The 25,117-nt window shown below is 42.5% G+C and overlaps 1 protein-coding gene across 1 annotated transcript in view; it reads left to right on the top strand.

Moving 5' to 3' along the window:
• Positions 1-21,495, top strand: part of FAT3 (FAT atypical cadherin 3) — a 575,495-nt gene extending 554,000 nt beyond the window's left edge. Inside the window, exons 24-29 of the mRNA XM_055283247.2 lie at positions 5,460-5,613; positions 7,460-8,115; positions 11,727-11,840; positions 14,227-14,286; positions 14,893-14,928; positions 15,528-21,495. Coding sequence (XP_055139222.1) covers positions 5,460-5,613; positions 7,460-8,115; positions 11,727-11,840; positions 14,227-14,286; positions 14,893-14,928; positions 15,528-16,150 — 1,643 coding nt within the window. The 3' untranslated portion in view covers positions 16,151-21,495. The remainder of the gene's footprint in view (positions 1-5,459; positions 5,614-7,459; positions 8,116-11,726; positions 11,841-14,226; positions 14,287-14,892; positions 14,929-15,527) is intronic.
• Positions 21,496-25,117: the final 3,622 nt, after the last annotated feature.

Here is a 25,117-nt window from a genome sequence, read left to right on the forward strand (position 1 = left end):
AGCAAGACTTCTTCCAAAGGGCTCTGCCTCCTATGCCCCAAGGGTTTGCAATCATAAGATCCTAGACAGTTTGCTGCTCTTTCTTTCTGATAAACAGAATGGGTAACGAAGTGTGGTTGTTAGAAATACAGTTCAGGACTCAGGAGCCAGACGACTGCCTGGGTTCAAATCCACACCAACTTCATGACCATGACAAAGCAATCAGCTGCTCTGTGCCTCAGTTGCCTCTTCTATAGCGTGCTTCTAAATGGGGTTTTTCTGTCTTTGTATCCCCAGTGCTTGCCATAGTCCCTATTCCAGGGGTGTGCTGGTAAACCAGTTCTCTAAAAATAAAAGCCCTGATTTGTAGCATTTGCTGATGACTGCGGTGTAAGTACTTCCCACATGGCTGATGTAGGCTACCCGTGGTTTAACAACTGACCTGCCAAATTCCTGAATATTTAACAGTTACCTCGTGGGACCCTGTATGAGTTGGCACCAGCCACACCACCATCTATGACTTAGGCACTCAGTCGACGTGGATATGTTAATCAGCCAAGCTAGCTGCTGCATCAAGTAGTGCTAGATACTCCACAAAAGATGATGAAAATGACAAAATTCAGAAGGAACTGTGTGTAAGTTAAATAGTGCTCTAGAGGTAGTGTCTTATTTTAAATTCTGATTTTCCAAGGCACAGAGACATCAAATTGCTTCTCTGCCATCAGATCAAAAATCAGTCCCATGACCTGAGTTAGAATCCAGTTTCCATGATAGTGATTTAAATGTCCTTTAGATCTGGACAGCCCTTCCTTGACCCTCCCCTGCCCCCAGGTGCTTCTGATACAGTTTTATTTAAGAAACTGTTAGAGGCTTGCCAAAGAGGAGCTGGAGAGGGAGTTTTCACCGAGTTTACCTACCTTGCCTTGGACTCCCCCCATTCCTGACTTCCCTCCCCATCATTCATGTGCTTTTCAGAGTCCTGTACTGTGGTTTTCTAAGATTAGATTTTCCTCGTCACAAGTTACTCTTTGTCTAAAGACATGCCATCATAGCCAACATCTAGCTAGGTGACACAAAGAAGCATTTTTCCCAATACCAGCTGCCTTCAGCAATTTTCAATTCTATTAAGGTGAGCAATTTCCCAAAATGAAACAAATAACTCCAAGTCAACATAACTTCAAGCAAGCATACCTCAGACTTCTGCCTCTACCCAGAAACCTCAGGCTGGCCTTCTGTAGACATAGCTGGCATCAACAATGGCCTTTGCTTAGGAGCTCCTTGGCCTTTCCTTGGCTTTGCGTTTAAGGGCATTCTTTTTCTAATATGTATGTGTCGCTCTCTGAGCCTCAGTCTCTTTCCCTCTGTGTTTCTTGGTGCCAGGAAGGCTGGGGCTCCATAGTCTCCTCCACTTGGAAATATATAGATTTCTCTCTCGGCTCCTGCACCTGCCTCTTGAAGATAAGATTTTTTCTCTGTGAACCTGTGAACACACACACACAATCGTTCTTCCTTCTGTACATGGGAGTTATCTGTAATGGGGATTCAGCAAAACATGAGAGCATATGTTCATTTCAAACTATTCATTTTTAACTGTCTTGTATCTGTAGAGGTCAAGCTTTATAATCCCAACATCAGTCACTGACAAATTTGGAAGAGGAGAAACCCAAGAGCCCTTCAAGTAAGAGTGAGAATAGTTCCTTGCAGTATTTACAAAAGGTCTTAGATATGGGGAAAGCCTTTTTGGCCACTTCAGGGTAAGGGTGGCAGCTTGCTGTTACAACCCCACTACTATGAAAGTAAAGTTATTTTTAAATGAGTCATAAGCCCATAGAAGTGAGGAGAATGGGGATGTAGACAACACCAACACAAGTTTGGAGGCGGAAGGCAGAGAGACAGGTGGTAAGGAAGCAAGAGAGAAAAGAAGCTCTTAGAGACCTGAATTCCAGCTGGTAGAAGGGACCGAATTCCCAAAAACTCAGGGGACTGAATCCCCAAAAACTCAGGAACTGGAGGCACCAGTCACTTCTGAAGGGGGAGAGATGGGGAAAAGAGCTTAAAATAAGAATTGCTCAAAATGGTTTAGAGGCAGTCAGGATTCAATCTGGATTCCCACCTTCCCTCTGCACAACCAGGCAATCGCTCCCCCAATGCTGTGGCAAAGCCTGCAGGTGATGTTGAAATGCAGGGTCTCAGGACTGGAGCATGCCGGACACTGTGCTGTACAGGGGTTAAAGTAAATATGATGTGCTTATTGGATGCTGAGACTCACAACCACCCCTCCTCTGCCACCACCCAACCTCCCAGTATTAGAAACCACGACTTTACCTTCCCTCTGAACAGATGATGATCTGTTACTAGGGAAACTGACCATGCCAAAGCTACTGACTCAGTTTTACAGTTGCTGAGCCCCATCAATGCGCTCAGAGCTTCTCATCAGATTTCTAGTTTTCTATTGCTATACTCTTCAATGTGAACTAATAAGCAATGGTTGCAAGTAAAGAAATCATCTCATTTGGAAGGTAGAAAATGTATTAGAGTTCTTCAGAGAAGCAGAACCAATAGGAGATATATGCAGCTACTCCTCAACTTGTGATGGGGTTACATCTCAATAAACTCATCATAAGTTGGAAATACCTTAAGTAAAAAATGCATCTAATACACCTAACCCACCAAACATTATAGCTTAGCCTAGCCTCACTGAAACACATTTCTACTGAATATATATTGCTTTCACACCTTCATAAAGTCAAAAAAATCATAAGTTGAACAATCATAAGGCAGAGACCATTTGTGTATATACATGAGCATGTGCACATACATATATGTGGAGAGAGACTGATTTCAAAGAATTGGCTTATGATTGAGCAGGCTGGCTGGTTGAAAATTCATGTAAGAGTTGATTTTGCAGTCTTCAATTCAAAATCTGCAGAGTAAGCCAGCAAGCTGGAAATTCGGGTAAAATTTCTTCTATGTTACAGTCTTGAGGCAGGATTCTTTCTTCGTAAGTCCTTGAACTGAATAATGAGGCCCACCCAAGTTATGGACAGTAATATGTTTCATTTAAAGGTAACCGATTATGCATTTTATCATACCCAAGTGAGACTGACAGCTAAAAATAGAAATAAATAAATTGATAACATCCACAAATATCCAAATACCTTCACTGCAACATCTAGACTAGTGTTTGACCCAACATCTGGCTACCAATAGGCTACCCAAGTTGACACATAAAGTTAAATATCACAGAGACCAAAACAAAGAAACAGAGAAAAGCAACTTGGAAAAAACTGCAGGGAGAAAACTTCATAAAAGTATTATTAATATCCTCAGACAGATAAGAGAAGATACCATAACCACAACACAGGAGCAGGATGTTACATGTTAAAAAAAAAAAAAAAAAAAAAAAAAAAAACTCAGTACACAAAAAAAGTTCTTGGAAAATGACAAATTAATGAAATCTCAATAAAAGTGAAGGAGATAAGAAACTGTCACAGAAAGTAAAGCAAAACCTTACAGAGATGTAATATAAGAGAGAAAAAATAAAGTTAGAGGAAGGTCCAGGAGATCTGAGATCCAAAAAAATAGAAGTTCCATAAAAACAGAATAGAGAAAACAAAGGAAAATAAATTACCAAAGAAATAATAAAAGAAATTTTCCCAAAGTGAAAACACAAAAATTTCCAGATTGCAAGAGCCCACTGAGTATCCAGTATTGGCTGAAAATAAACCCATATAAAGTACATCACTGCAAAATCTCAGAAAATTGGAGGCAAAAAGATCCTCTAAGATGTTAAAGAGAGGGGGAAATAAAACAAGTTACATACAAACTCCAAGAGCCAAAATGAGTTTGGATTTCTCAAAAGCTACATGGAGGGATTGCTTATAATATTTTACACAACCTAACTGTCAAAGAGGTGTCAGGGTGAAGTAAAGACATGTTCAGCTATGCAAAGTCTCACAAGATTTCCTTCCTATAAACCCTTTTGGAGGAAGTAACTGTGGAATGTGTTCTAGTGAAATGAGAGAGTAAACCAAGAAATAGGCAAGCAGGTGATACAGGAATCACCAGATCCAATATAGGACAGCAGGAAAGCAGGGCCAGAGGACAACATTCAGGATGAAGCCAGTCAGAGGGCCTCAGGAGAGACTAATTCAGGGGATGAAAATACAGGGAAGCAGAGGCAACTAAACTCAGAGAGACCGGGTTGATAAAGAGTTCTAGTTAAATTAACAATCAATATTCAGAAATAAGCAAGCAAAAACACTGGACATTTTTTAACTCCAGGGAAAACCAGTTATCCATGAATATAAAAATACAGTCGAGCTTACTACATGGCTTAGCTGCAAATAACGTTTCATTATCGTCATAATGCAAACACTGCATTGACTTAACCAAAATTACAATACTATAATATATTGTGAGATAGGGGCATCACAAGAGATGTTCCTATGTGGTGAGGCTGAAGGTTTGAAATAAAAAAAGCATAGTGGAAAGCTAATAGAAAATGCCTAACACTAAAATAATCACAAAAATAGTCAAACACTATGGAAGGAAATATTGAAATACCAAAAGGGATACCCAGGTTACTTTGGAGGAAGTGTAAATGGGAGGGAAGACTGCTAATGGACAAAATAAAACTTGTAGAACTGCCTTCCTCTTTACTATGTGCATGTATATCTGTAATTTAAAAAAACAAATCTTATGGTATTTTTTTAAAGGAGGGAAGAAAGAACACCCTTACTAGTTATTCATCCCTTCCATCTCAAGAGATAATGCATCTCAAGAGGTCGATAATGCCTCTTTCCACATCTGATATTTCATATTCTCTGTAGTGAGGATATTATATTACTACCAATTTCTGCATGATGGGCTTATGAGGGGAGCAAGTGAAAAAAAATGCAAAAATCAGGATCAGACCAGGGGAGCTGGGCAAAGGCTGGAATTCCTTCCATTTCCTTGTGCCTTTGCCAATCTGGGGTTCATTTGAGTTGACAGATATCCTTTTACCTGCTCTCCCCTCATTCCCTCTCTGGGTGGGATTTCAGTACTTGGCTAAGGAGAAGGGGCACAGGAGATAGGACAGTGACTCAGGAAAAGAGATAGCATGGTATCAATAGTAAACCACTCCTGTCTGGAAGCATCTGCCTTGTGCAGTAATGGTGTCTGGGAGAAAACATCTTCCTCCCCATCTTGGGTTCTGCTCTTGAAATCTGTCCCTTGGGTGGGTCTTACAGTTCTCACTAGCATTCATGTATGTGGCTAATTAGGTGAATTTTTGTGGGCTAGCAGGAAATCCAAACTGTAACTTGGCATTTTTGTGGCAAGATGTTTCAAGCAATCAATTTGCTAACCACCTTTGGAATTTGGGCCCTTCCTATGATACGGTTCAACAAAGAATTGAGAGGACATGTTATAGCTGAGTCCAAGCACTCAGCCCTAGCAGTGGCATCCATGGCTCATGAGGTCCTCTGTTTCCCCAGGCTATCAGTGTACCTGTCTCTCACAGTTTACGGGCAGAAACTGTGAATCTGAGATTACAGCCTGCTTCCCAAACCCCTGCCGGAATGGAGGATCCTGTGATCCAATAGGAAACACTTTCATCTGCAATTGTAAAGCTGGGCTCACTGGAGTCACGTAAGTGAGATTATATAAGTGTCTTTCTCTACATTGTCTTTATTGCTACAACAAACCAGTAAGCAACTAATGAGGATAAAATATTTACCGCTAATAGTACAGGCAAAGGGTTAACATCTGCACGATACATATAAGGAGTGCTTACAGGTGACTAAAATGTTAATAGGAATTATCTCTGGGTAGTAGGGTCATGAGTAATTCATATTTTCTACTTTATGTTTCCCTATATCTCCAAAATTGTGTACGATTACTATGTAGTCTGTAACTAGGGAGAAAAGAAAGTCATCTAGGCCACCTAATATTTCTATTGTAATTCGGAGGCAGACAAACTACCCATTTCCGCAGAATCCATTAACTGGACTCTACTGCCTATTGTTTTTTTTATCATTCTGAGAAACTGAAACTTACTTTCCCTTTGCAAACCTTTCTTTCACTAGGAAATAAACAAAATTAAATGTTTGCCAAAAGGAAAGAGACCGTTTTAAATTCCTGGTAAAATGCCAGTTTCAGCCATCCTTGATCATTTTAGAAGTATATATATGTAATCTCAAGCAAGTGATATTCTAATTACAGATCAGTCTTATGTATTCATTAGAGCAAATCTCCCGAGGACTTTACCAGAAAATACTTAGCTGACTTTGAATCGTTGGATGTAATTTAAAGTAATAAAGCGGCATTTATTTTTAAATACTCTGTGATTCTGACTAATTTCCGGCTGACCTCACCTCTATCTGTTCAAATTAGGTTTCGTTTGGCTACATTTTAAAAGGTAGATTACCAAAACTATAGGTGATCTGACCTTTTAAATATCAGAACAATTGCTGAAACAGAGAAAAGTGAAAAAGAAGGTCTGTGTTCTCAAATAATACTAAGCTAAGAAAGAGTAAGACTGAAACACTTGCCTTATACTCAAAGTGAGCCATGGATTGCTTTAAAGAGAATAAAATTGATTTAATTATTTTTCATTAGAATACTTTAGTCATTCTTCCTGAAAATCTACATGAGTATTAGCCTTTAACATAAGCACAGAATGTTGAAGACATGTAGCCCTTCACCCACCCACCTGCAGCCCCCAGCTTCCCAGAGGGACCAAAAATTACTGTAGCCATTAGAGGAAAATGTCAGAACCAAAGACTTTCCTCTGGGGGAAAACCTATAACCAATATATAGATTCACAGTTCTTTGTCTGCAATTCTACAATCCCAAAAGCTCTGAGAACTTAAAGGGTTTGGAGTATGTTAGTGGCAAACTAATTTGGTGGCAAAACCTGTTCAAAACTGTTTTGAGGCTCTTTCTACTCTTTATTTCTCTCATTTAGTGTGAATATCCATATGTTTCACTGCAGAAACACTGGTATTTTTGATTATGGGATACTACGGCCAGCACCAATTTCTGTGAGGGGGTGGAGTATTTTACATAATGTGAAAGATATGTGCTGCATGTCCTTGCTAAAACTGCATAATTTTAAATTCTGAGATGCATCTGCTCCCGTGGATTTGGAGTCCAGTACCTTTTCAGTAGCGTCTGTTATTCTTTCTCTTTCTCCTCCTCTCCTCTCCCACCTCAGTCTCTTCCTTTCCTCCAACCCAGGTAGGAAAGGAAGACCTGGGAGAGATTGGGTTGGGAGGAACACCTTAAGGCAAGGTGATGACTTGGGGACCACAGTGACCACAGAAATGCCTAAATTAGCTCCCCCTCCCCCCCACCAAACATCTTTGTCCTGCTTCATCTGTACCCTTTAGGTGCATCATTTTCTTTTAAAGATGTCTGTGTTTTCTCGAGCTCCCGTATACCAACGTGTGTGCACTGGTCCTGATGGTGGGGAGGGGCTTCTGTGTCGCCGCAGGTGTGAGGAGGACATCAATGAGTGCGAACGAGAGGAGTGTGAGAACGGAGGCTCCTGCGTGAACGTGTTTGGCTCCTTCCTCTGCAACTGCACCCCGGGCTACGTGGGCCAGTACTGCGGGCTGCGCCCTGTGGTGGTGCCCAATATCCAGGCTGGCCACTCCTACGTGGGGAAGGAGGAGCTCATCGGCATCGCCGTGGTCCTCTTCGTCATCTTCATCCTGGTGGTCCTCTTCATCGTCTTCCGCAAGAAGGTCTTCCGTAAGAACTACTCCCGCAACAACATCACGCTAGTGCAGGACCCGGCCACCGCTGCCCTGCTCAACAAGAGCAACGGCATCCCGTTCCGGAACCTGCGCGGCAGTGGGGACGGCCGCAACGTCTACCAGGAGGTGGGGCCCCCGCAGGTCCCCGTGCGCCCCATGGCCTACACACCCTGCTTCCAGAGCGACTCCAGGAGCAACCTGGATAAGATTGTGGATGGGCTGGGAGGCGAGCACCAGGAAATGACCACGTTTCACCCTGAGTCGCCCCGCATCCTGACAGCCCGGCGGGGCGTGGTCGTGTGCAGTGTGGCCCCCAACCTCCCCGCCGTGTCACCCTGCCGCTCCGACTGCGACTCCATCCGGAAGAATGGCTGGGACGCGGGAACTGAGAGTGAGTAGGAAGTGGTAATGCTTACCCCTCTGTGCCTACAGGGAACCTGCAAGGGCGCTGTGTGAGGACACTAAGGGAAGGGAGAGAGACCCCACGTGCAGAGCATTCGCTGTGACATGTGCTGATGTCGAATGTTCACACCGGCTCTGGAAAATTGTCCTGGTTCTGATTCCCATTTACAGATGGGAGAAATGAAGCTCAGAGAGGGTAACATCATGAGCCCAAGGTCAGGCAGCTAGTAAAAGGCAGTCAGTACCCCAACCCAAGTCTTCCAGGCTCCAAAACCCATCCTCTTCTCACAATAGCCACCCACTGGTCAAAGTGCAAAAGAAAAGAAGAAAGTAGACTAGTTATTGTGTATAAATTATAATAGTGTGTGTGTGTCTGGGCCTATGTACAAAGTGCAAAAAGCCACTTGAGTGATGTCCAGAAGTGCACTCTGGAAGGCTGGAAGAAGAGAGTATTTCCAGTCTTAGAATGAAGACTTGAGAAAAGCAGAGTGGCACTTCAATTGGACCATGATGAATTAAAGAGTCTGGGGAAAGGAGGATATTCCACCGTAGGGAGACCCATGTGATCAAAAGAAAAGCAAGTCATTTCTTCTTGGCTGGAATGTAGAGACCAAGAAATAAGAGGGGGATCCACAAGGCAGAAAGGTGGTCTGGGCCAGATGGTGGTGTTTGCCTCTTCACTTGGCCTCACACAGCAACATTCTAGGCACAGGGAAGAGCCACAGGTGCAAAAGTCCTGGGGTGGGAAGGAGCTTGGTGTGTAGAAGAACACAGAGGAGGTCAGTGCAGTTGGAGCTTGCTGAGCACCAGAGAACAGATACATTTTAACAGCAACACTATTGCAGGTTTTTAAGTAAGTGACTGGCATGATCTAATTTACATTTTTTAAAGCTGGCTCTGGCTAATCCTAGGAGAAGAAATTGAACAGGCTTTCTTCCCAAAAAGGGAAGAAAGCAGAGAGCCAGTTAGGCAGTCTCTGTGAACGTCTATGTGAGAGATTGTTTTCCCTGCTGTAGTTTCCATCACAAGGAGACTAAAGGAAGCTTTGCTGTAACCTATAACTTCATCAGGACAAATGGCTTTGTATCCCAGTAGCAGCTGTGTCCTAGGTAGCCTAGAGGGCTGCGGTTATAGTACTGTGGCATATGTTGAGGGAGAAGGAGGAAACAGGAAGATTTCAGATGGAGCTAGAGACCATGGGCAGCCAGGGAGATAAAGGTTTTCTTCATAGAGGAAGGGGGTATTCCTACTGATATCTTTAAGCATGAGTAAGATTTCAGTAGGACACTTTGGATATGCCCTCCCAGGAACAGGAAGCAGCTCAGTGTAGAGGACACGTAAAGGGTTACCCGAGAGATGTCTGGCTCTGTTGTTCAGGTGAGAGGTCAAGGTTAGAAGTGAAAGTTTGAATAACATCTGCATGTAGGATGGTGGACTCTGTAGAAGGGTGAACTCACCAAGGGAACAAGAACAGAGAGGATGGTCAAACCAGGCCTCCAAAAGAACTCTGGAGATGACTACATGTGGGCTTTGGGCAGAAGGGGAGGAGCCAGGCAAGGAGACAAACACTTGCCAACAAGGAAAGAGGAGGGAAAAGGAGAGGGCCCCTGTGCAGAAGCTGGGAGAATGTCAGTAAGGTCATCAGTGTTGACTGCTGTGAAACCACCAAGGAGTACACAGGCTAAAATAGATGTATAGTGAGCTTGATGATGAGACGAGTCAGCATCTCAAGAGCTTCTCAGTAGAGCCATCAAGGCAGAAGCCAGAATGCAAGGGTTGAGAACCAAGAGGTTTGATGAGAAAGTCAGGGCAGCAGGTGAATGTGAAGCACACTGCTGTGTGTTGGTTGCATCATCTCCTTAAACCATCATAGTGCCCCCATGTTGGTACCATTACCAGGCCATCATTCCATGGAGGAAAAAACTCCCTTCAATGGGTGAAATACTCACCTGAGGGCACCTAACTAGCAAAAGGAGAAGTCAGGATTAAAACCTGTGCTCTTACCAGTGCTGTTCTTGGGAGCTTTGGCAGGAAGGAGGGTGAGCTGTATTAGAGGAAGAGGATTTCTTGGTGATAGCAGAGGGCCAAGGATGAATTCTTTCTATTCTAGTGCTGCCCCAACATGCTATCTGCTGATTGTCTTTCTGTAGACACATGTATTTTAAGCAGTTGCCCTTGAATTTCAGCCATAAATATATTCCCTCTCAAATTATCTGTTGAGTTAGACTTCAATATAATCTTGCCAATCCACTAGCTAATAGGCTCTTTTTTATTTAGCAATAAAAAAGGGAGGAGTTAATAAATGAAGGAGTGGAGAAAGGAGTTTTATGCTCAGCACTTCATTCAACAGAGTGGATTATTTGTCATTTCCTTCCTTGTGTTCAGGGCTAAGCTTGTGCACACCTTGTGGTTTTCTGAAGCTCATCATCATATTTTCTGCAACGTGGCCGTTAGGAGGTGAATGTCTCCCTGGCATATCTCTCCACTTACATCGGTGGTTTAGCCAACTCCTGTGGCCTCAGCCTCTGACAGCAGATGCAGAGCCACCATGCCTGTTCCTGACATCACCCTTTTTGGAAGAAACATGATTTCTGTGGCCACGGAGAGGAACAAATGTTCCCTTAATCACAAGTCTGTATCTCTTTGTACCATTGCGTTACATGATGATTTGCAGCTCTTCCTGGTGATCACTGCCCTAACTCCTTGCTGATGTGACAGCTTTATTTCCAGAATTCACCTCAGGACAAAACTCACATTTCCCGCCAAAGTATTGTTGGGTTGTATTGAATATATTTCCTTCTTTGTTAAGCAAGGCAGAGTTAGCTGGTGAGACAATTTATGGGCTACTAATTCATTTTGCACTTGACAACCTCAAGATATAGGCTGTTTTTATTGCTTCCTTTAGTCCATCAAATAAGAAAGTAGCCCGGGTGTGTGTGTGTGTGTGCGCACGCATGTGCATCTGTGTGTTTCTGACTGTCTTTGTCCAGTAAAGAAGGAGGACATATGTGGATAAGGGCATATCCACACCACTGCCAGCCCTCCTACCTGACACAGGGTGCAGAACATGGTCACTCCCAAAAATGATACAACGCTGCCCTCTAGAAGGCAAAGCTGAAAACTCCATTTACTGTCCAGAGATGGAAGCTAGAATAAATGTAAAGGAATTCTTGCCTATAAAATATTTATACCTCTATTTTAAAAGTAATCTCATTTAACCTGGTGTTGACACCTCATCAGTTCATGTAAATGATGTAAATTAACTCTGAATGGCAAAGAGCAATGCAGCCACTTCATCCTCATTTCACTCTTCACTCAGTTGTTTCACTTTGAGAAAGGAACAGCTACTTTTGGCTGTCAGCTGTTTGGAAGCTCATTTACTATGGGCGAAGGGTTTCGAATCCATAATGTAAATCACTTGATTGACAGACCTTTGCCCCCAATGGCACAGTCAATTTTCTATTGTGGAGCTAAATTATTTTCTCTAAGCAAATGAAAGGGCCTCGAGAAGTGAACTAGCTGGGAGGGGGGTGGGCGGGACTGGAAATAGGCACAAGGTAACCAGTGTAATTTCTGCTTTCTCTTTCACTGTCCACGAAGACAAAGGGGTTGATGACCCGGGAGAAGTGACCTGCTTTGCAGGTAGTAATAAAGGCAGCAACTCTGAAGTTCAGTCCCTCAGCTCCTTCCAGTCAGATTCTGGTGATGACAATGGTAAGAAGTCATCAGATTTGTTCGGAGCGGGTGGGTTCTGCTTCCTGTTCTGGAAGACCATGGTTGGGAGGAGGGTGGTGCAACTGGCTTTGTTTCTCAACCTGTTCATGGGCTTTTGAGTGTGTTCACCAGGTCCCTGGTTTACTCCATTGTTGGGTGTCATTGCCAAAGGAGCCCCCATTGAGCTGTAGCTGTGAGCAGGCCCAGAGATCTGTATCAGGGGTTGATGAAGTTACCCTGGGCCTCCAGTAGTGAGTCCTCTTTGATTTGGTGTGTGGTGGAACTACTTCATCTGAAATGATATTCTCTAGCAGACAGAGTAATTTATTTCTTTTTTTATTTTACCAATGATCTCTTCCCTCTTCACTGTACATCCAACATCCCCATCATTAGAAATTAGTTCAGAGACAAAAACCTTCTTATAGAACCAGTGGAATCTTCATTCAATTGAATCCCCCTTATAATCATTTGAGTTATGGGCTTTTGGAAAATTTATTAAAAACTATGAAGCAGCTCCTTAGAAAAATGCACATACACCCAAAATGTTGCATGCAATTTCTCATGGTTCACAGACTTTGTTGACACTCCAAAGCTGCTACCTCTACCTCTTGTGAACTTATGCTTATGGAGAGGGTGCTAATGCTGGACTGGGTTTTCTGAGCTGAGGAACCAGCTTCGGAGGATGGGTTGTTCTCCCCAGGGAAGGGGAGGGAAGCAGGAACAGTCATAAAACAGTGAGTGTTTTCAACGTGCTGGGTAAACTAAGAATAATTTCAAACAGTCATCCACAGAGACAAGCAGCCTTACCTTAGGTCATTTTCCCATTTGTCAGCAACTAGCAACAAATGGATACTTATTAATTTATGTAATCATTCAGTCTATAAATCCTTGCTGAATTCTTTCCATGTGCTGAGACCTTTTCCCAGAGTACAAAATGAAAAAGGCATAGCCCTTGCCTCCAAGGCAAATACAGAAACAGGTGAGCTCCAAGACCACAGAAGCAATCATGGAAGTAGAAGAGCCTATTTTCATCACCACTTTCAAATGCTGGCACTTCTGAGAAGTGCAGATGCCTTCAGTGTATCTGTCTGCTGGGACAATAAATTGTGTAACAGTGGATTTTTTCTGACCATTATCAGAAGGTCCAAGACACACTCCCAAATCTGTCTGCCTTGATGTATCCTCTTTTCCTCCTCCCTAGCCAGAAGAAAAGCTGTGGCTAGTTTGCACTTTATATAGAAGCACCTAAGAATATAGGCCGGGCGTGGTGGCTCACGCTTGTAATCCCAGCACTTTGGGAGGCCGAGGCGGGTGGATCACGAGGTAAGGAGATCGAGACCACGGTGAAACCCCGTCTCTACTAAAAATACAAAAAAAAAAAATTAGCCGGGTGTGGTGGCAGGCGCGTGTAGTCCCAGCTACTCGGAGAGGCTGAGGCAGGAGAATGGCGTGAAACCGGGAGGCGGAGCTTGCAGTGAGCCGAGATTGCGCCACTGCACTCCAGCCTGGGCGACAGAGCAAGACTCCATCTCAAAAAAAAAAAAAAAAAAAAAAAAAAAAGAATATAGACAGTCCAGACTCCAGCAGCTCCAACAATGATGCCTGGTTAACTGTTCTCATGGGCTCTGCTGTGTGCGCCCTGAGGATCACACTCTTGCCCTTTTAGGGTTAACATTCCAAGTTGGTCCCAAATGAGGCAGGTGGTGTTAGGAACTTTGATCAAATTGGTTTTAAGCCTGATCACCTCTCCACAAGCCGTTGTACTGAGCATTAAGGCAACTCATATAGACCACAGATATCTCCTTCTCTATTCTAATTATTTGAGAGGCCAAATGCTGACTTCTGTCCACATCTTACTGGTGGGAGCTAGGCTTTGGGTCGTTCTGGGCTGTCAGTGGCATTATGTGACCGTGAAGCCATCAACCCTGCAAAGATTATCCTCTACCACTGGCATTTGGTTCAGAGCAGCATGACTGACCAACAAATAATTATCCCCAGAAATAGTGAGGTCTTCCTCTGAGAGCCTTTGGGAGTTGTTAATGAGAAATTAGCATGAGCTTGAGGAGCCACCGCCTTCCTAAATTGATTTTGCTAAGTCATGAGGGGTGAATTTATGACTCAGCAATCATGACCTATCCTGCCTTTCAGGAGGACTGACCTTGGATTTGCTGCCATTTATCTTCCATTCCACAAATCCCGGGACCCTCTAGATAAAAGTGTCCGCTGGTACACTCCCTAACAGATTGTGGGGAGGCTTTGGGTGTTTGCATGCCGCACTTTCATTGTTGCTGTTGTTGTTGTTAAAATAAGGTGTGTTTAAAATACACAACTAACCTGAAGCTGTCCTTCCCCTCCCTCCCTCCGACCTTCTTTTCCTGACCACAAGCCTCCATAGTGACTGTCATTCAGCTTGTCAACAATGTAGTTGACACTATGGAGAATGAAGGTATTTACTTTTTTTCTTCCATAGCATTTCTTGAAATTTTGCTTCCTTGTTACTTTGGACTAAGAGTGATTTTAATGGATTGGCCACAGAGGGGGCAATAAACAGCTGGTTTCTGATGAGATGTGGGATATTTATGGACCTGTTTTAAAATTTTGAAAAAAAAAAACCTACTTCATAATTTGTAAAAAATATAGGAGGTACGCTGTTTATAAAATCCCTTTCAAGAGAAGCGCACCCAATTAGTTGCAATCCAGATTAATACTAAATTTATCTTTATATTCAACATGTGTTCATTAAGCACCTATTATGAGCTGGGAATCCTTAAGAAATCATTCAGAGCTGCAATATTATGGATACTTATTTCAACCAGGGAACTTTTATTAGCAACTTAATAAAATCAGGGCCTGGCATAAATGTGATTTATCTGTTTTGTTTTGCTTTGTTTTTTTCCTAAATAACAATGGGAAGAAATAAAAAAGGCTAAACTTAGTCATAGCCCATAGGCCTTTAGGAGCATGTTTTTAAAAGTCATCTCAAATGTTCTGTTTTATCCCTCTTCACATGGTTTGGACTGTCAGTTTTACTTTTCACTTTGTATTTAAACAGTGTCTGTCATGGACCAAGGACAGAACTACAACCGAGGTGACTGTGCCGCAACCCTAGCATAACTTTTTATTTGTGTGTTTTGAATTGCTGAGTTCATTCTTACCCTGTTCCTGTCCCTCTGCCCTGATCTGAATTTTGCATGTCTCAGGTGTCTCGTGCGCTCAGTATTGGAGGTGAAAGCTCCACCAGCATTCCCCTCCTAGCCTCATCCTCTGTGCGTGTGTTTCACCCATTTGCCTGCACGCCTTCCTGCCTCCTGTGATCCACAGCACAGCTGATGGACCTCTCTGCAAGCATGTTGCCAGTCTGGCTCTGCAATAGCATGTGGCTAGGAAGAGGGAGTGGGGACAGTACTCAGGGGTCCTGGAACTGTCTCCTCGGCGTGCCCTCTCTCTTCATCTCATGGCATGGCTGAGTGTGAGGCTCTGCAGCAACCAGGTGTCAACCTGTCAGAGTTGCCATCGCCTTGTTCTCCGCAGGCCAAAGCATGGCTGGCCCCATAGACCCTTCTAAGAAGCTTCTTAGGGTTTCTTGGATGCTAAAAATTGCATGTCACGTCCCTTCCCTGCTCCTTTCCCAGCCAAGCACCAACTCCAGTATAGAGGAAATTAACTGTCATGGTTTTTCTCTTGCAGCCTATCACTGGGACACCTCTGATTGGATGCCAGGGGCCCGCCTGTCGGACATAGAGGAAGTGCCCAACTATGAGAACCAGGATGGAGGGTCTGCACACCAGGGGAGCACACGGGAACTGGAGAGCGATTACTACCTGGGTGGTTATGACATTGACAGTGAATACCCACCACCTCATGAAGAGGAGTTCTTGAGTCAGGACCAGCTGCCTCCTCCTCTCCCGGAGGACTTCCCGGACCAATATGAAGCCCTGCCACCCTCCCAGTCTGTCTCCCTGGCCAGCACACTGAGCCCAGACTGCAGGAGAAGGCCCCAGTTTCATCCTAGCCAGTATCTCCCTCCTCACCCATTCCCCAATGAAACGGATTTGGTGGGCCCGCCTGCCAGCTGTGAATTTAGTACTTTTGCTGTGAGCATGAACCAGGGCACAGAGCCCACAGGCCCAGCAGACAGCGTGTCTCTGTCCTTGCACAATTCCAGAGGCACCTCATCCTCGGATGTGTCAGCCAATTGCGGCTTTGACGATTCCGAAGTAGCCATGAGTGACTACGAGAGCGTGGGAGAGCTCAGCCTCGCCAGCCTTCACATTCCCTTTGTGGAGACTCAGCACCAGACTCAAGTGTAGACACCATATCATGGGTACTTCACCCTGTTTGTTACAGAAAAGTGGGAGCAGATTGGCTGGGCTTCTGTCCCAGTGGAGCGTTGTCTGTGGAATGAGAAGGGAATATGGTATTTTTCCACTAGAAACTTCTTCACAAGTCATACTGTCCCAACAAGCAAGCTTGATTCCAGTTGGGTGAAAATGAAAGGCTCAGAAATTGTTTTTGAGAGGTGACTGGTAATCCTTGATGTAGGTACCTATGTTCACAGCTAAAAATGCAAAGAGGGAAAAATTATTTCACCCACTAAGTTATACAGCCAGTCTTGTATGGCTTTGTGCAGTATTGTGCCCTGGAAAGTGTTACAGCATCAATCCTTGCAGTATTAAAAACTGGCAACAATCAAAGAGGCATTGTTGCATGTAATTTTGAGCCAATGAAATGAAAATAGTAGTAATGATTGTTGGAAAAGTTAGTCTCTTAGGCGAAAGAAAAGAGAAACAAATATTATTAAACAAACCAGAAAATGGGCTGAAGCCTTTTAAATCAACTCTATTTTTTTGATAAGCTGCCCAATTTTCAGCTATAAAATTAGGTTTGAATAACATGTTTAGTATGCTCAGTTATTTCTGTTTGTGTTAAGCATCCAATCTAATATAGTTGGGTTTTATGATCTTCGAGAAAGGTATCAATGAAGAGCAACATGAGGCTTTTTGGGTTCCATTTGGTGGGTGGGGGAGGAAGTTAAAGCTGTTTGAACATTAGAAAGAATGTGATTATCTGGTTGGTTTTGTGTTTTCTGGTAAATATTCCAGTCGGTAAATCTAACATTGCTACAGAAGTTGGCTTTGTTCATATAGCTTCTCTACAATTAGATATTTTTAGAAGTTTAAGCAAAACTCACAAATTCAGGGGGGAGAAAAAGAAAAAACGATACCTTCAAAGTTTGCAGCCTAGATAATCACAATTCTTGATAATACAGAGGAAAGGCGTCTGTTATTCTAAATCAGTAGCGTCACCATTATAAATACAATTATGTTAAGAAAAGAGGAAAGTAGACTAGTTATTGTGTATAAATTATAATAGTGTGTGTGTGTCTGGGCCTATGTACAAATATGTGCTTGCACTCAGTAAGGCTGCTCTTGAGGAAAGCTAATGTGAAGGTTTTGGGAAATGGACCATATTGAAAATTCTGCCGGCGAGCATGGCATACCTTTCAATTTCTGTGATCTCTATGGTGTTAGAGAAACATCAAATGTCATATTTTACTCTGGTTCAGTTAACCTTATTTTGGTACTGCCAATAAAGCAAAATTGTGCTTTTTTTTTCTCAAGACAGAGTCTTGCTCTGTCACCCAGGCTAGAGTACAATGGTGTGATCTTGGCTCACTGCAATCTCCACCTCCTGAGTTCAAGCGATTCTCCTGCCTCAGCTTCCCAAGTTGCTGGGGTTACAGGTGTGTGCCACCACGCCTGGCTAATTTTTTGTATTTTTAGTAGAGATGGGGTTTCACCATGTTGGCCAGGCTGGTCTCGAACTCCTGACCTCGTAATCCACCCGCCGTGGCCTCCCAAAGTGCTGGAATTACAGGCATGAGCCACCGCGCCCAGCCCAAAACTGTGCTTTTTAAAAACAGTGTTTTGTTATAATTTTCCAGAACTTACCTCTGTTTTAAAAATGTGTAATGTTTGATTACACCCTGGGATTCCCTTCTCATCTGTGGACTTTGGCCATGATTTCCAAAATTAACAGGAGAATTTTTCCACTGGAAATATAACAATCCAGTCCTCAAAACTTAAAATTGACAAGTTGAGTGACTTTCCTTTTTTGCTTCAATTAGATTATGGCCGCCTGTGCAGTGGCCATGGTAAATATATGCATATTTGCACTATCTGCTTAATGAGCAAATCTGTGTCCACAGTTTCTGATGACATATGGCATTGGTGTGTAAATTGTACTGTCCCTAGTCTGTGCATTATTCACTCAGACATATTTTTAGTTATTTCAATTGTGTTTAATCCACTTCTTTTTTACGAGTCAGTATTTCTGAATGTTTATGAAAAAAAAAAAAATCCCTTTTCATTCCCAAACTTTCTAAGTAAGTGGATACACTTCACAAGTTTTTCAGCCTTTCTCTTCCTGTCTCTTGGTCAGACCTACTCATGGAGGTATTATCCGCACTGTGGTCTTGAAATAAATGAATTTCACTAAGGCTGCTTTCGAGAAAGTCTTTGGTATTTTTCTTATGTAAGAAGCACATTTGCAAGAATCATGGAAAAAAATGACAAACTAATGGCCTAGAATAGAGTCACTGCTACACTTTAAGTAATGCAATGACATAAAAACCATCAAAGTAAAACCAACATTTCATTTCTTGCCCCCAGGAAATATTAGAATGAGATTAATGCCGATGAGTCACTACTGCTTACACAGCATCTCTTCCAGGGAGAATGCCTGACTGACACAGTAATGAAAGAATAAATAGATCCTAATGCAGTCATGAAGCCACTGAAGAAAATTGTGCCCACCCTTTGCTATGACCTATATAAAATATCTCTTTCTTTGGGATATTGTCCCCTGATTTTCTGCAGAATAGCTCTGCAGCTAAATATATACCAGGCAAGCATGTACTGTGTTTTGATTCATTATCTTTAAACACATGATATCTCTTCACTTTTTGGAAAGTTAGATTTCCCTGTAGATTATGAAATGCTTTGCAGTCAGGCCAAGATGCTACTAGGTGGGGATGACCACTGATTCAAAAAAGCTGGAAGAATCCTATTTGCTAGTCCAAACTCCTTATTTTATCAAAGAGGAAACATACCCAGAGAGGGGAAGAGACTTGCCCAAGCCCACAGAGGAAGTTAATTCGCTTAACAAGGAGTAGAACCCATCCATCTGGCCAATATTCTTTTTACATCATATTGTTCACCCCTACACTGCCTTCAGCATGGGAGCCACCTGGTTCTGATGGACCCTCTGACTTCCACCATTCCTTCTTTGGAATATGCTATAAAAGAAAATTCATGGAGAATATTTTTCTGGAAGCCTCATGATCTTATGTTTCCTTGCAGTCACCCTAGGGAGAGGGGTTGTAGAATTCATACATTTCTGTAGACATTCATCGAAATGCTGCTTTTGCCAAATGAATGTGTGTATAATAGGGATGAAATGATAATTACAGAGTTCAGCACAGACCAGTCATCAGTTGTAGTGAAACTTTGATTATACTGTTACCTACTGGTTGCATTTTTGGTTTTGGTTTTGCATTTTTTTTCTTCCCACAAACACTGGCTACTCTTTGTCCTACCCCCTCCACCATGATGAAACCATGTGGAAACTATTTAAATCAATTAATGTCTTTCTCATTTTTCGAACATGTATGTGCCACCTCCTGGAAGCCATTTCCCATAATCTGTTGTAGGCACTTTACTAGTATTGCACACATTCTGGTTAGGTTGAGAATAGCTAGACTCTTGGTGCTCGCCATATAGTAAGCAAGAACTTGGGAGTAATAAAAGGTGAATAAAGTGCATGCTTTGTTTATTCCCTTTCCTCTATGAATATTTTGCTGCTGCGTTCTAGTCTATGCCAGCTTTCCATGTACCCTTGACCTGCCTATTCATGAAATGCCATGTAAAAGACTTAGGAACATGAGTAGGTGGTCCACGCTTTGAGGTCCATCCAATTAGGGAATCATTGTGAAAGCCTGGAAAGGGAACTAGTTTCTGGGATTTGCCTGGAACTTCCCTTGGAAATTACTAGCACATTCTGGAAAAAAGCAGGTTGAACATATCTACCATCAGTCCTCTCCTACTTACTTCCCACCCCACCCTACCCACTACCCCCACTGATGCTATGTTTGCATCATCAAAGTCAGGGGAATTGAGAAAGGAGATTATCAAAATAAATTATTAAAGATCCAGAAAACAGTTTTATGTGAAGTAATTCAGGAAGATCTAGTGTTCATTTTGCATGGATTGTCCAGATAATTGGCTCTTCACTCCGCTGCCTTCCCAGTGCACAGGTATTGCTAAAGTGGTTAGGCTTTAATGTTTTATGTTTTTAGTTTCAAACCATGGGAAATGGAGATTTGAAGAGGCATTTATTCCATGTCATCATTTTGTGTGCTCTGTGAGAAGGTGGTTACATGTTTTTGCTGGTTTGTGTCCCACAGTGTTCAACTGCACATTATTCTGATGAAAATCCACGATGTCTTTGAGCTTCTGGTTGTGTAATGCTGGGGTTTAAAGTCACCATTTGTGGGTTTGGCATCAGTTAATATTTAGCCAGCTGGCTAAGAGATAGGAAAAGAATATGATATTTCTTTCCTTATATAATAATGAAAAGCAATAATTACAAGTAGGTAATAATACGCAAAGGCCATAATTAGTCTCTTCTAGTGTTTAGAATGCACTTGAGAATCGTAGAGTCATTTGGAGCGTGTTTGGATCGATTAGTATGTACTGTAGTACCCTTCTGGCAAACAAATACCTGAATTGCTACTATTTAACAATCTTATGAGCCCACACTACTGCATTTTGGGAGTGGCAAATGTGTTTGGAAATGGAAGCAGTTCTTTTTAAGCACTGTATCAGAGAGATTGTCTTGTACATTTGCCTGTTGCAAACAGGCTGGTTTGTAAAAGATGTATGTTTTGGTGTTTGAAATGTTTATAAAATTGTATATAAATGGTTTCAATTTTCCAGGCTTTTGTAGATACTATATTTGATGCCTATCAGGATGCTTTAATTTGGGGGGTCGAATATAATTGTAAGTCATCCACGCTGTTGGTCTGCAAACTTTCGAGGTAACTACACACACACAGACACACACACACACAAGGATTTTAGATTTGAAAATGATGTTTTTTACTCATTTCAAAATGTACTGTAACCTTTCTTTGGTTCTTACTGTTTTCATTTAACTTTCTCTGTTTTCAAGAAAAATGTTTTTATTGACATTTGTAAAAAAGAATGTGTTTTGCCCAGTTATTATTTTATTTTTATGCAATTTCAGAGTCTTAATGAGGTATGTCATTTCTTCATATACATGCACACTCACCTCAACTTGCACACACATCACACACCAAACCTTATGCAAAGGGGAAAGCTAACACTTAGAGTGGATTTTGTTCCTTAAGGAAATGGATTGTTCATGCATATATTGCTGGTGGCAGTATTCAGTCTTGTGTTCTTTTTCTAAAAAAAAAAAAAAAAGAAAAGAAAAAAAAAGCAAACAAAAAAAAGACAGCCAAAAAAAAAAAGAAACAACAACAAAAAAACACAACAGTGTACAGGTTTGTAACTGCCAAAATTTGATGGTTAAAACAAGTTTTCAAGTAAAAAGAAAAAAATGAAACTAGCAATTGTGTTGACTCTTTTTAAGGGTTTCCTTTTCTTTGTCTTTAGTTCATTGCTCGCATGGTATTTAGGAGGGCATATTCCACAGGGCTCGGTAGAAAGAGGTGGTACAGAGCAAAGCTCTTTAGCCGTAGTCTACCCCTCAAAGAGAGGGGCCTCTGGTCTGAAAGGGATGTTTTAGTTTTGTTGTGTTAGTGTGGCTTCCCCGACCCCCCGAGACTTTTTACCTCCAGAAAAACTTCCATCTGTCCTGGTACACATGTTGAAATCTTATGTAACTTCTTACTGAGCACATGCCTTGTGAGATTTTTCCTTGGTGGGAAAATTGAAAAGAGTGCTGGAGGCTTGAACAAATAAAGATCATCGAGTCCTACACCTGTGGAAATCTAAGCACATCCCCACCTCTTCTAGACAGCAGCTCCAGCACTCCTCTCCCTCAAAAAAAAAAAAAAAAAAAAGGGTTTTTTCCAAAAGTTTGGGGCACAATTGAGCTTTCCTCCAAAAAGCTCCAGCAAATGTTCCATATGGAGTGAAGGTCTGTTAAAATATACACAGAAGAGGTTAGAGACAGGGAGTAGGGCTCAAATTGATACAGCTGACCTTGAACAAGGCAGGTTTGAACTGAACAGGTACACTTAAATGCAGATTTTCTTCTGCCTCTGCCCCCTCTGAGACAGCAAGACCATTTACTCCTTTTCCTCCTCCTCTTCTGTCTACTCAATGTGAAGACAATGATGATGAAGAACTTATAGTGATCAACTTACACTGAATGAATAGTAAATATGTTTTCTCTTCCTTATGATTTTCTTAATAACATTTTCTCTGGCTTACTTCATTGTAAGAATATGGAAAATAATACATGTAACATACAAAATATGTGTTAATCGACTGTGGTACTGGTCAGGCTTCTAATCAACAGTGGGCTATCAGTAGTTAAGTTTTGGAGTCAAAAGTTATGCATGGGTTTTTACTGTGAGTGGGTTGGCGTCCCTAACACCTATGCTGTGCAAGAGTTAATTGTAATTTGCAGAACTGACATCACAAGGAGTCAGCGTGGGACCAGGAAGAACTCCAGAAAGGGAGGAATGCCCTCTGCCTTGCCTCTGCAGTCTGCGCACAGGCAAGGAAAGGCCCCTCCATGGACCTCGCTGGCCACCACAGTGTGTCCCTACCTGTGCCAGCAGCAGAGCTCCACCTGCCCCACCCAACCAGGATCCTAGAACTGTGCGGCCACTCCCTGGGGAATGGCCCCTAGCTACATATGCACCTACTCTTTGCTTGAAATCTATGTTGATTTCCAGAGCTCATCTTTGGCAGTACTCACCGCACTGCAGTTCTCTGGATGCTTGTCTGTTCCCCCAGGTAAATGTTTCACAAACATCTGAAAGAGGAAGAGCACCAGTTTGTTGCCTCTGCCAATTTCTATTGTATAAATACTCTGATCATGGCTGATTTCAGGCTACCAAAGTAATAGGAACTAGTTCACAAAATTCCTGACAGTCTAACAGTCAGCTCTCACAAGCCAGTGTGAGCCAACTCCAGCACTCCCAGGCTCCCCCATACACTAGTAGCCGTTTGAGATGGAGTCATGTCTTTTCTTTTTATCCCAGATTCCCAGTACCTATGTGGTCTTCGTTTTTAATTGAAAAACTAATCAATGATGTCTCCAGATAAATTTACTTGTCCTCTTAAAACCTACCTAATTTTAGTAAATTTGGCAACTTCAGTGAGAAGGATTTAGAGGGGCAAGTGTTGAAAATGCTGGAAGTCTCCTGCCTTTCAACCTCACACCACAGTGATGTGTTCATAAGCTAAGCATCAGGAGAATATTGATGTCTATGTCTTTCATGTGGCCATCCTTAGAAGAAAGAGAATTATCGTAAATCTCCATCCATGCCTCAGAAATGATAGAGCAATTCAGAGGTGTCAATTAAGAAATAGCATTGATTGGCTGGGTGCAGTGGCTCACGCCTGTAATCCCAACACTTTGGGAGGCCAAGGCAGGAGGATCACTTGAGACCAGGAGTTAAATCAGCCAGAACAACACAGCAAGACCCCATGTCTGCAAAAACTTAAAAAAAAATTAGCCAGGCATGGTGGCATATGCTTGTAGTCCCAGCTACTCAGAAGGCTGAGGTGGGAGGATTGCTTGAGCACAGGAATTCAAGGCTGCAGTTAGCCATGTTCATGCCACTGCATTCTAGCCTGGTTGACAGAGCAAGACCCTGTCTAAAAAAAAAAAAAAAAAAAAAAAATTAAATAGTATTGATCTCTTGTGGGGAGAGGAAAAGAAAAAAACATTTTATGTCTATCTTCATTCTCTGTTGGTTCATTAGGTTAAAAGAGCTGGCTCCTAGCTTGGAAATAATTATCTAAAGAAAGGTCACTTTTTTCTTCTGTCCCTGGGTCGGGGTCCCCAAGACTATTCCTAGGTTTGATGATTCACTAGGACGATTTGCAAGACTCAGCACATAGTTGTACTCACAGATATGATTAAGTAAAATGAAAGGAAACCAAGCAAAATCAGCAAAAAGATAGGCATATGCTTTGCAAAGTCCAAGGGGAACAAGTTTCCAAGGGTCCTCTCTCAGTGGAGTCACACAGGACATGCTTAATTCACCCCCAGCAACAAGTTGTGACAACACGTGAAATGTTGCCAACCAGGGAAGCTCATTAGAAACTCAGCACCTAGGGCTGGGCACAGTGGCTCATGCCTGTAATCCCAGCACTTTAGGAGGCTGAGGCTGACAGATCATCTGAGGTCAGGAGTTTGAGACCAGCCTGGCCAACATGGTGAAACCCCATCTCTACTAAAAATACAAAAATCAGCCAGGCATGGTGGCGGGTGCCTGTAATTTCAGCTACTTGGGAGGCTGAGGCACGAGAATCACTTGAACTCAGGAGGCGGAGGTTGCAGTGAGCCAAGATGGCACCACCACACTGCAGCCTAGGCAACAGAGTGAGACTCTGTCTCAAAAAAGAAAGAAAAAGAAAAAGAAAACCCTCAGCACTCAGAGTTTTTATTGGGGGCTGGTCACATGGCAGCCTCTGCCTGGGATGTACTAAATTTCTAGACTCCTAGAAGGAAATTAGGTGTTCAGCATGAACAATATTGTTTGCACAGTTTAGGAATAGTGAACCCCTCTTGTTATTCTAGAAACGATAGGAACCCTCCTGAAGTCCAAGTTCCCAGATGCCAGCCAAAGGCCAACCTTGTAAACAGGCTTCCAAAGGATAGCAGTCAGGCCTGCTATGTGAACTCCTTCATGTACAGTCCTTCTGACTTGTCTACCAAATTGACACTCTTCTGTTGTCCAAACTCTTGGCGATTAACAAGCTCCATTTTCCACAATGTCCATTTTGAGAAGTTGAGGCCATGTGACCCACATGGGGCTGCTCTTCCAATCTTCACCTGTCCTTTTCTGCTGGAGCAAAGGATCTGGCCAACACAATTCTATCAAAACTATCATGGGTGAATGCAAGCTGGTCAATAGAATGACTCTGTCAAATCAGTGAGTCAAGGGAAAATTATCATTTTTGGTGACAAGTTTTGAATAAGTGGTACTTTGGGTGTACAACGGATCAGTTTTCCAACCTACATATGCAGCTTGAAGCAGTTTGGTCTAT

Source organism: Symphalangus syndactylus, chromosome 6 (assembly GCF_028878055.3).
Source record: "Symphalangus syndactylus isolate Jambi chromosome 6, NHGRI_mSymSyn1-v2.1_pri, whole genome shotgun sequence".
In the NCBI taxonomy this organism is placed as follows: domain Eukaryota; kingdom Metazoa; phylum Chordata; class Mammalia; order Primates; family Hylobatidae; genus Symphalangus; species Symphalangus syndactylus.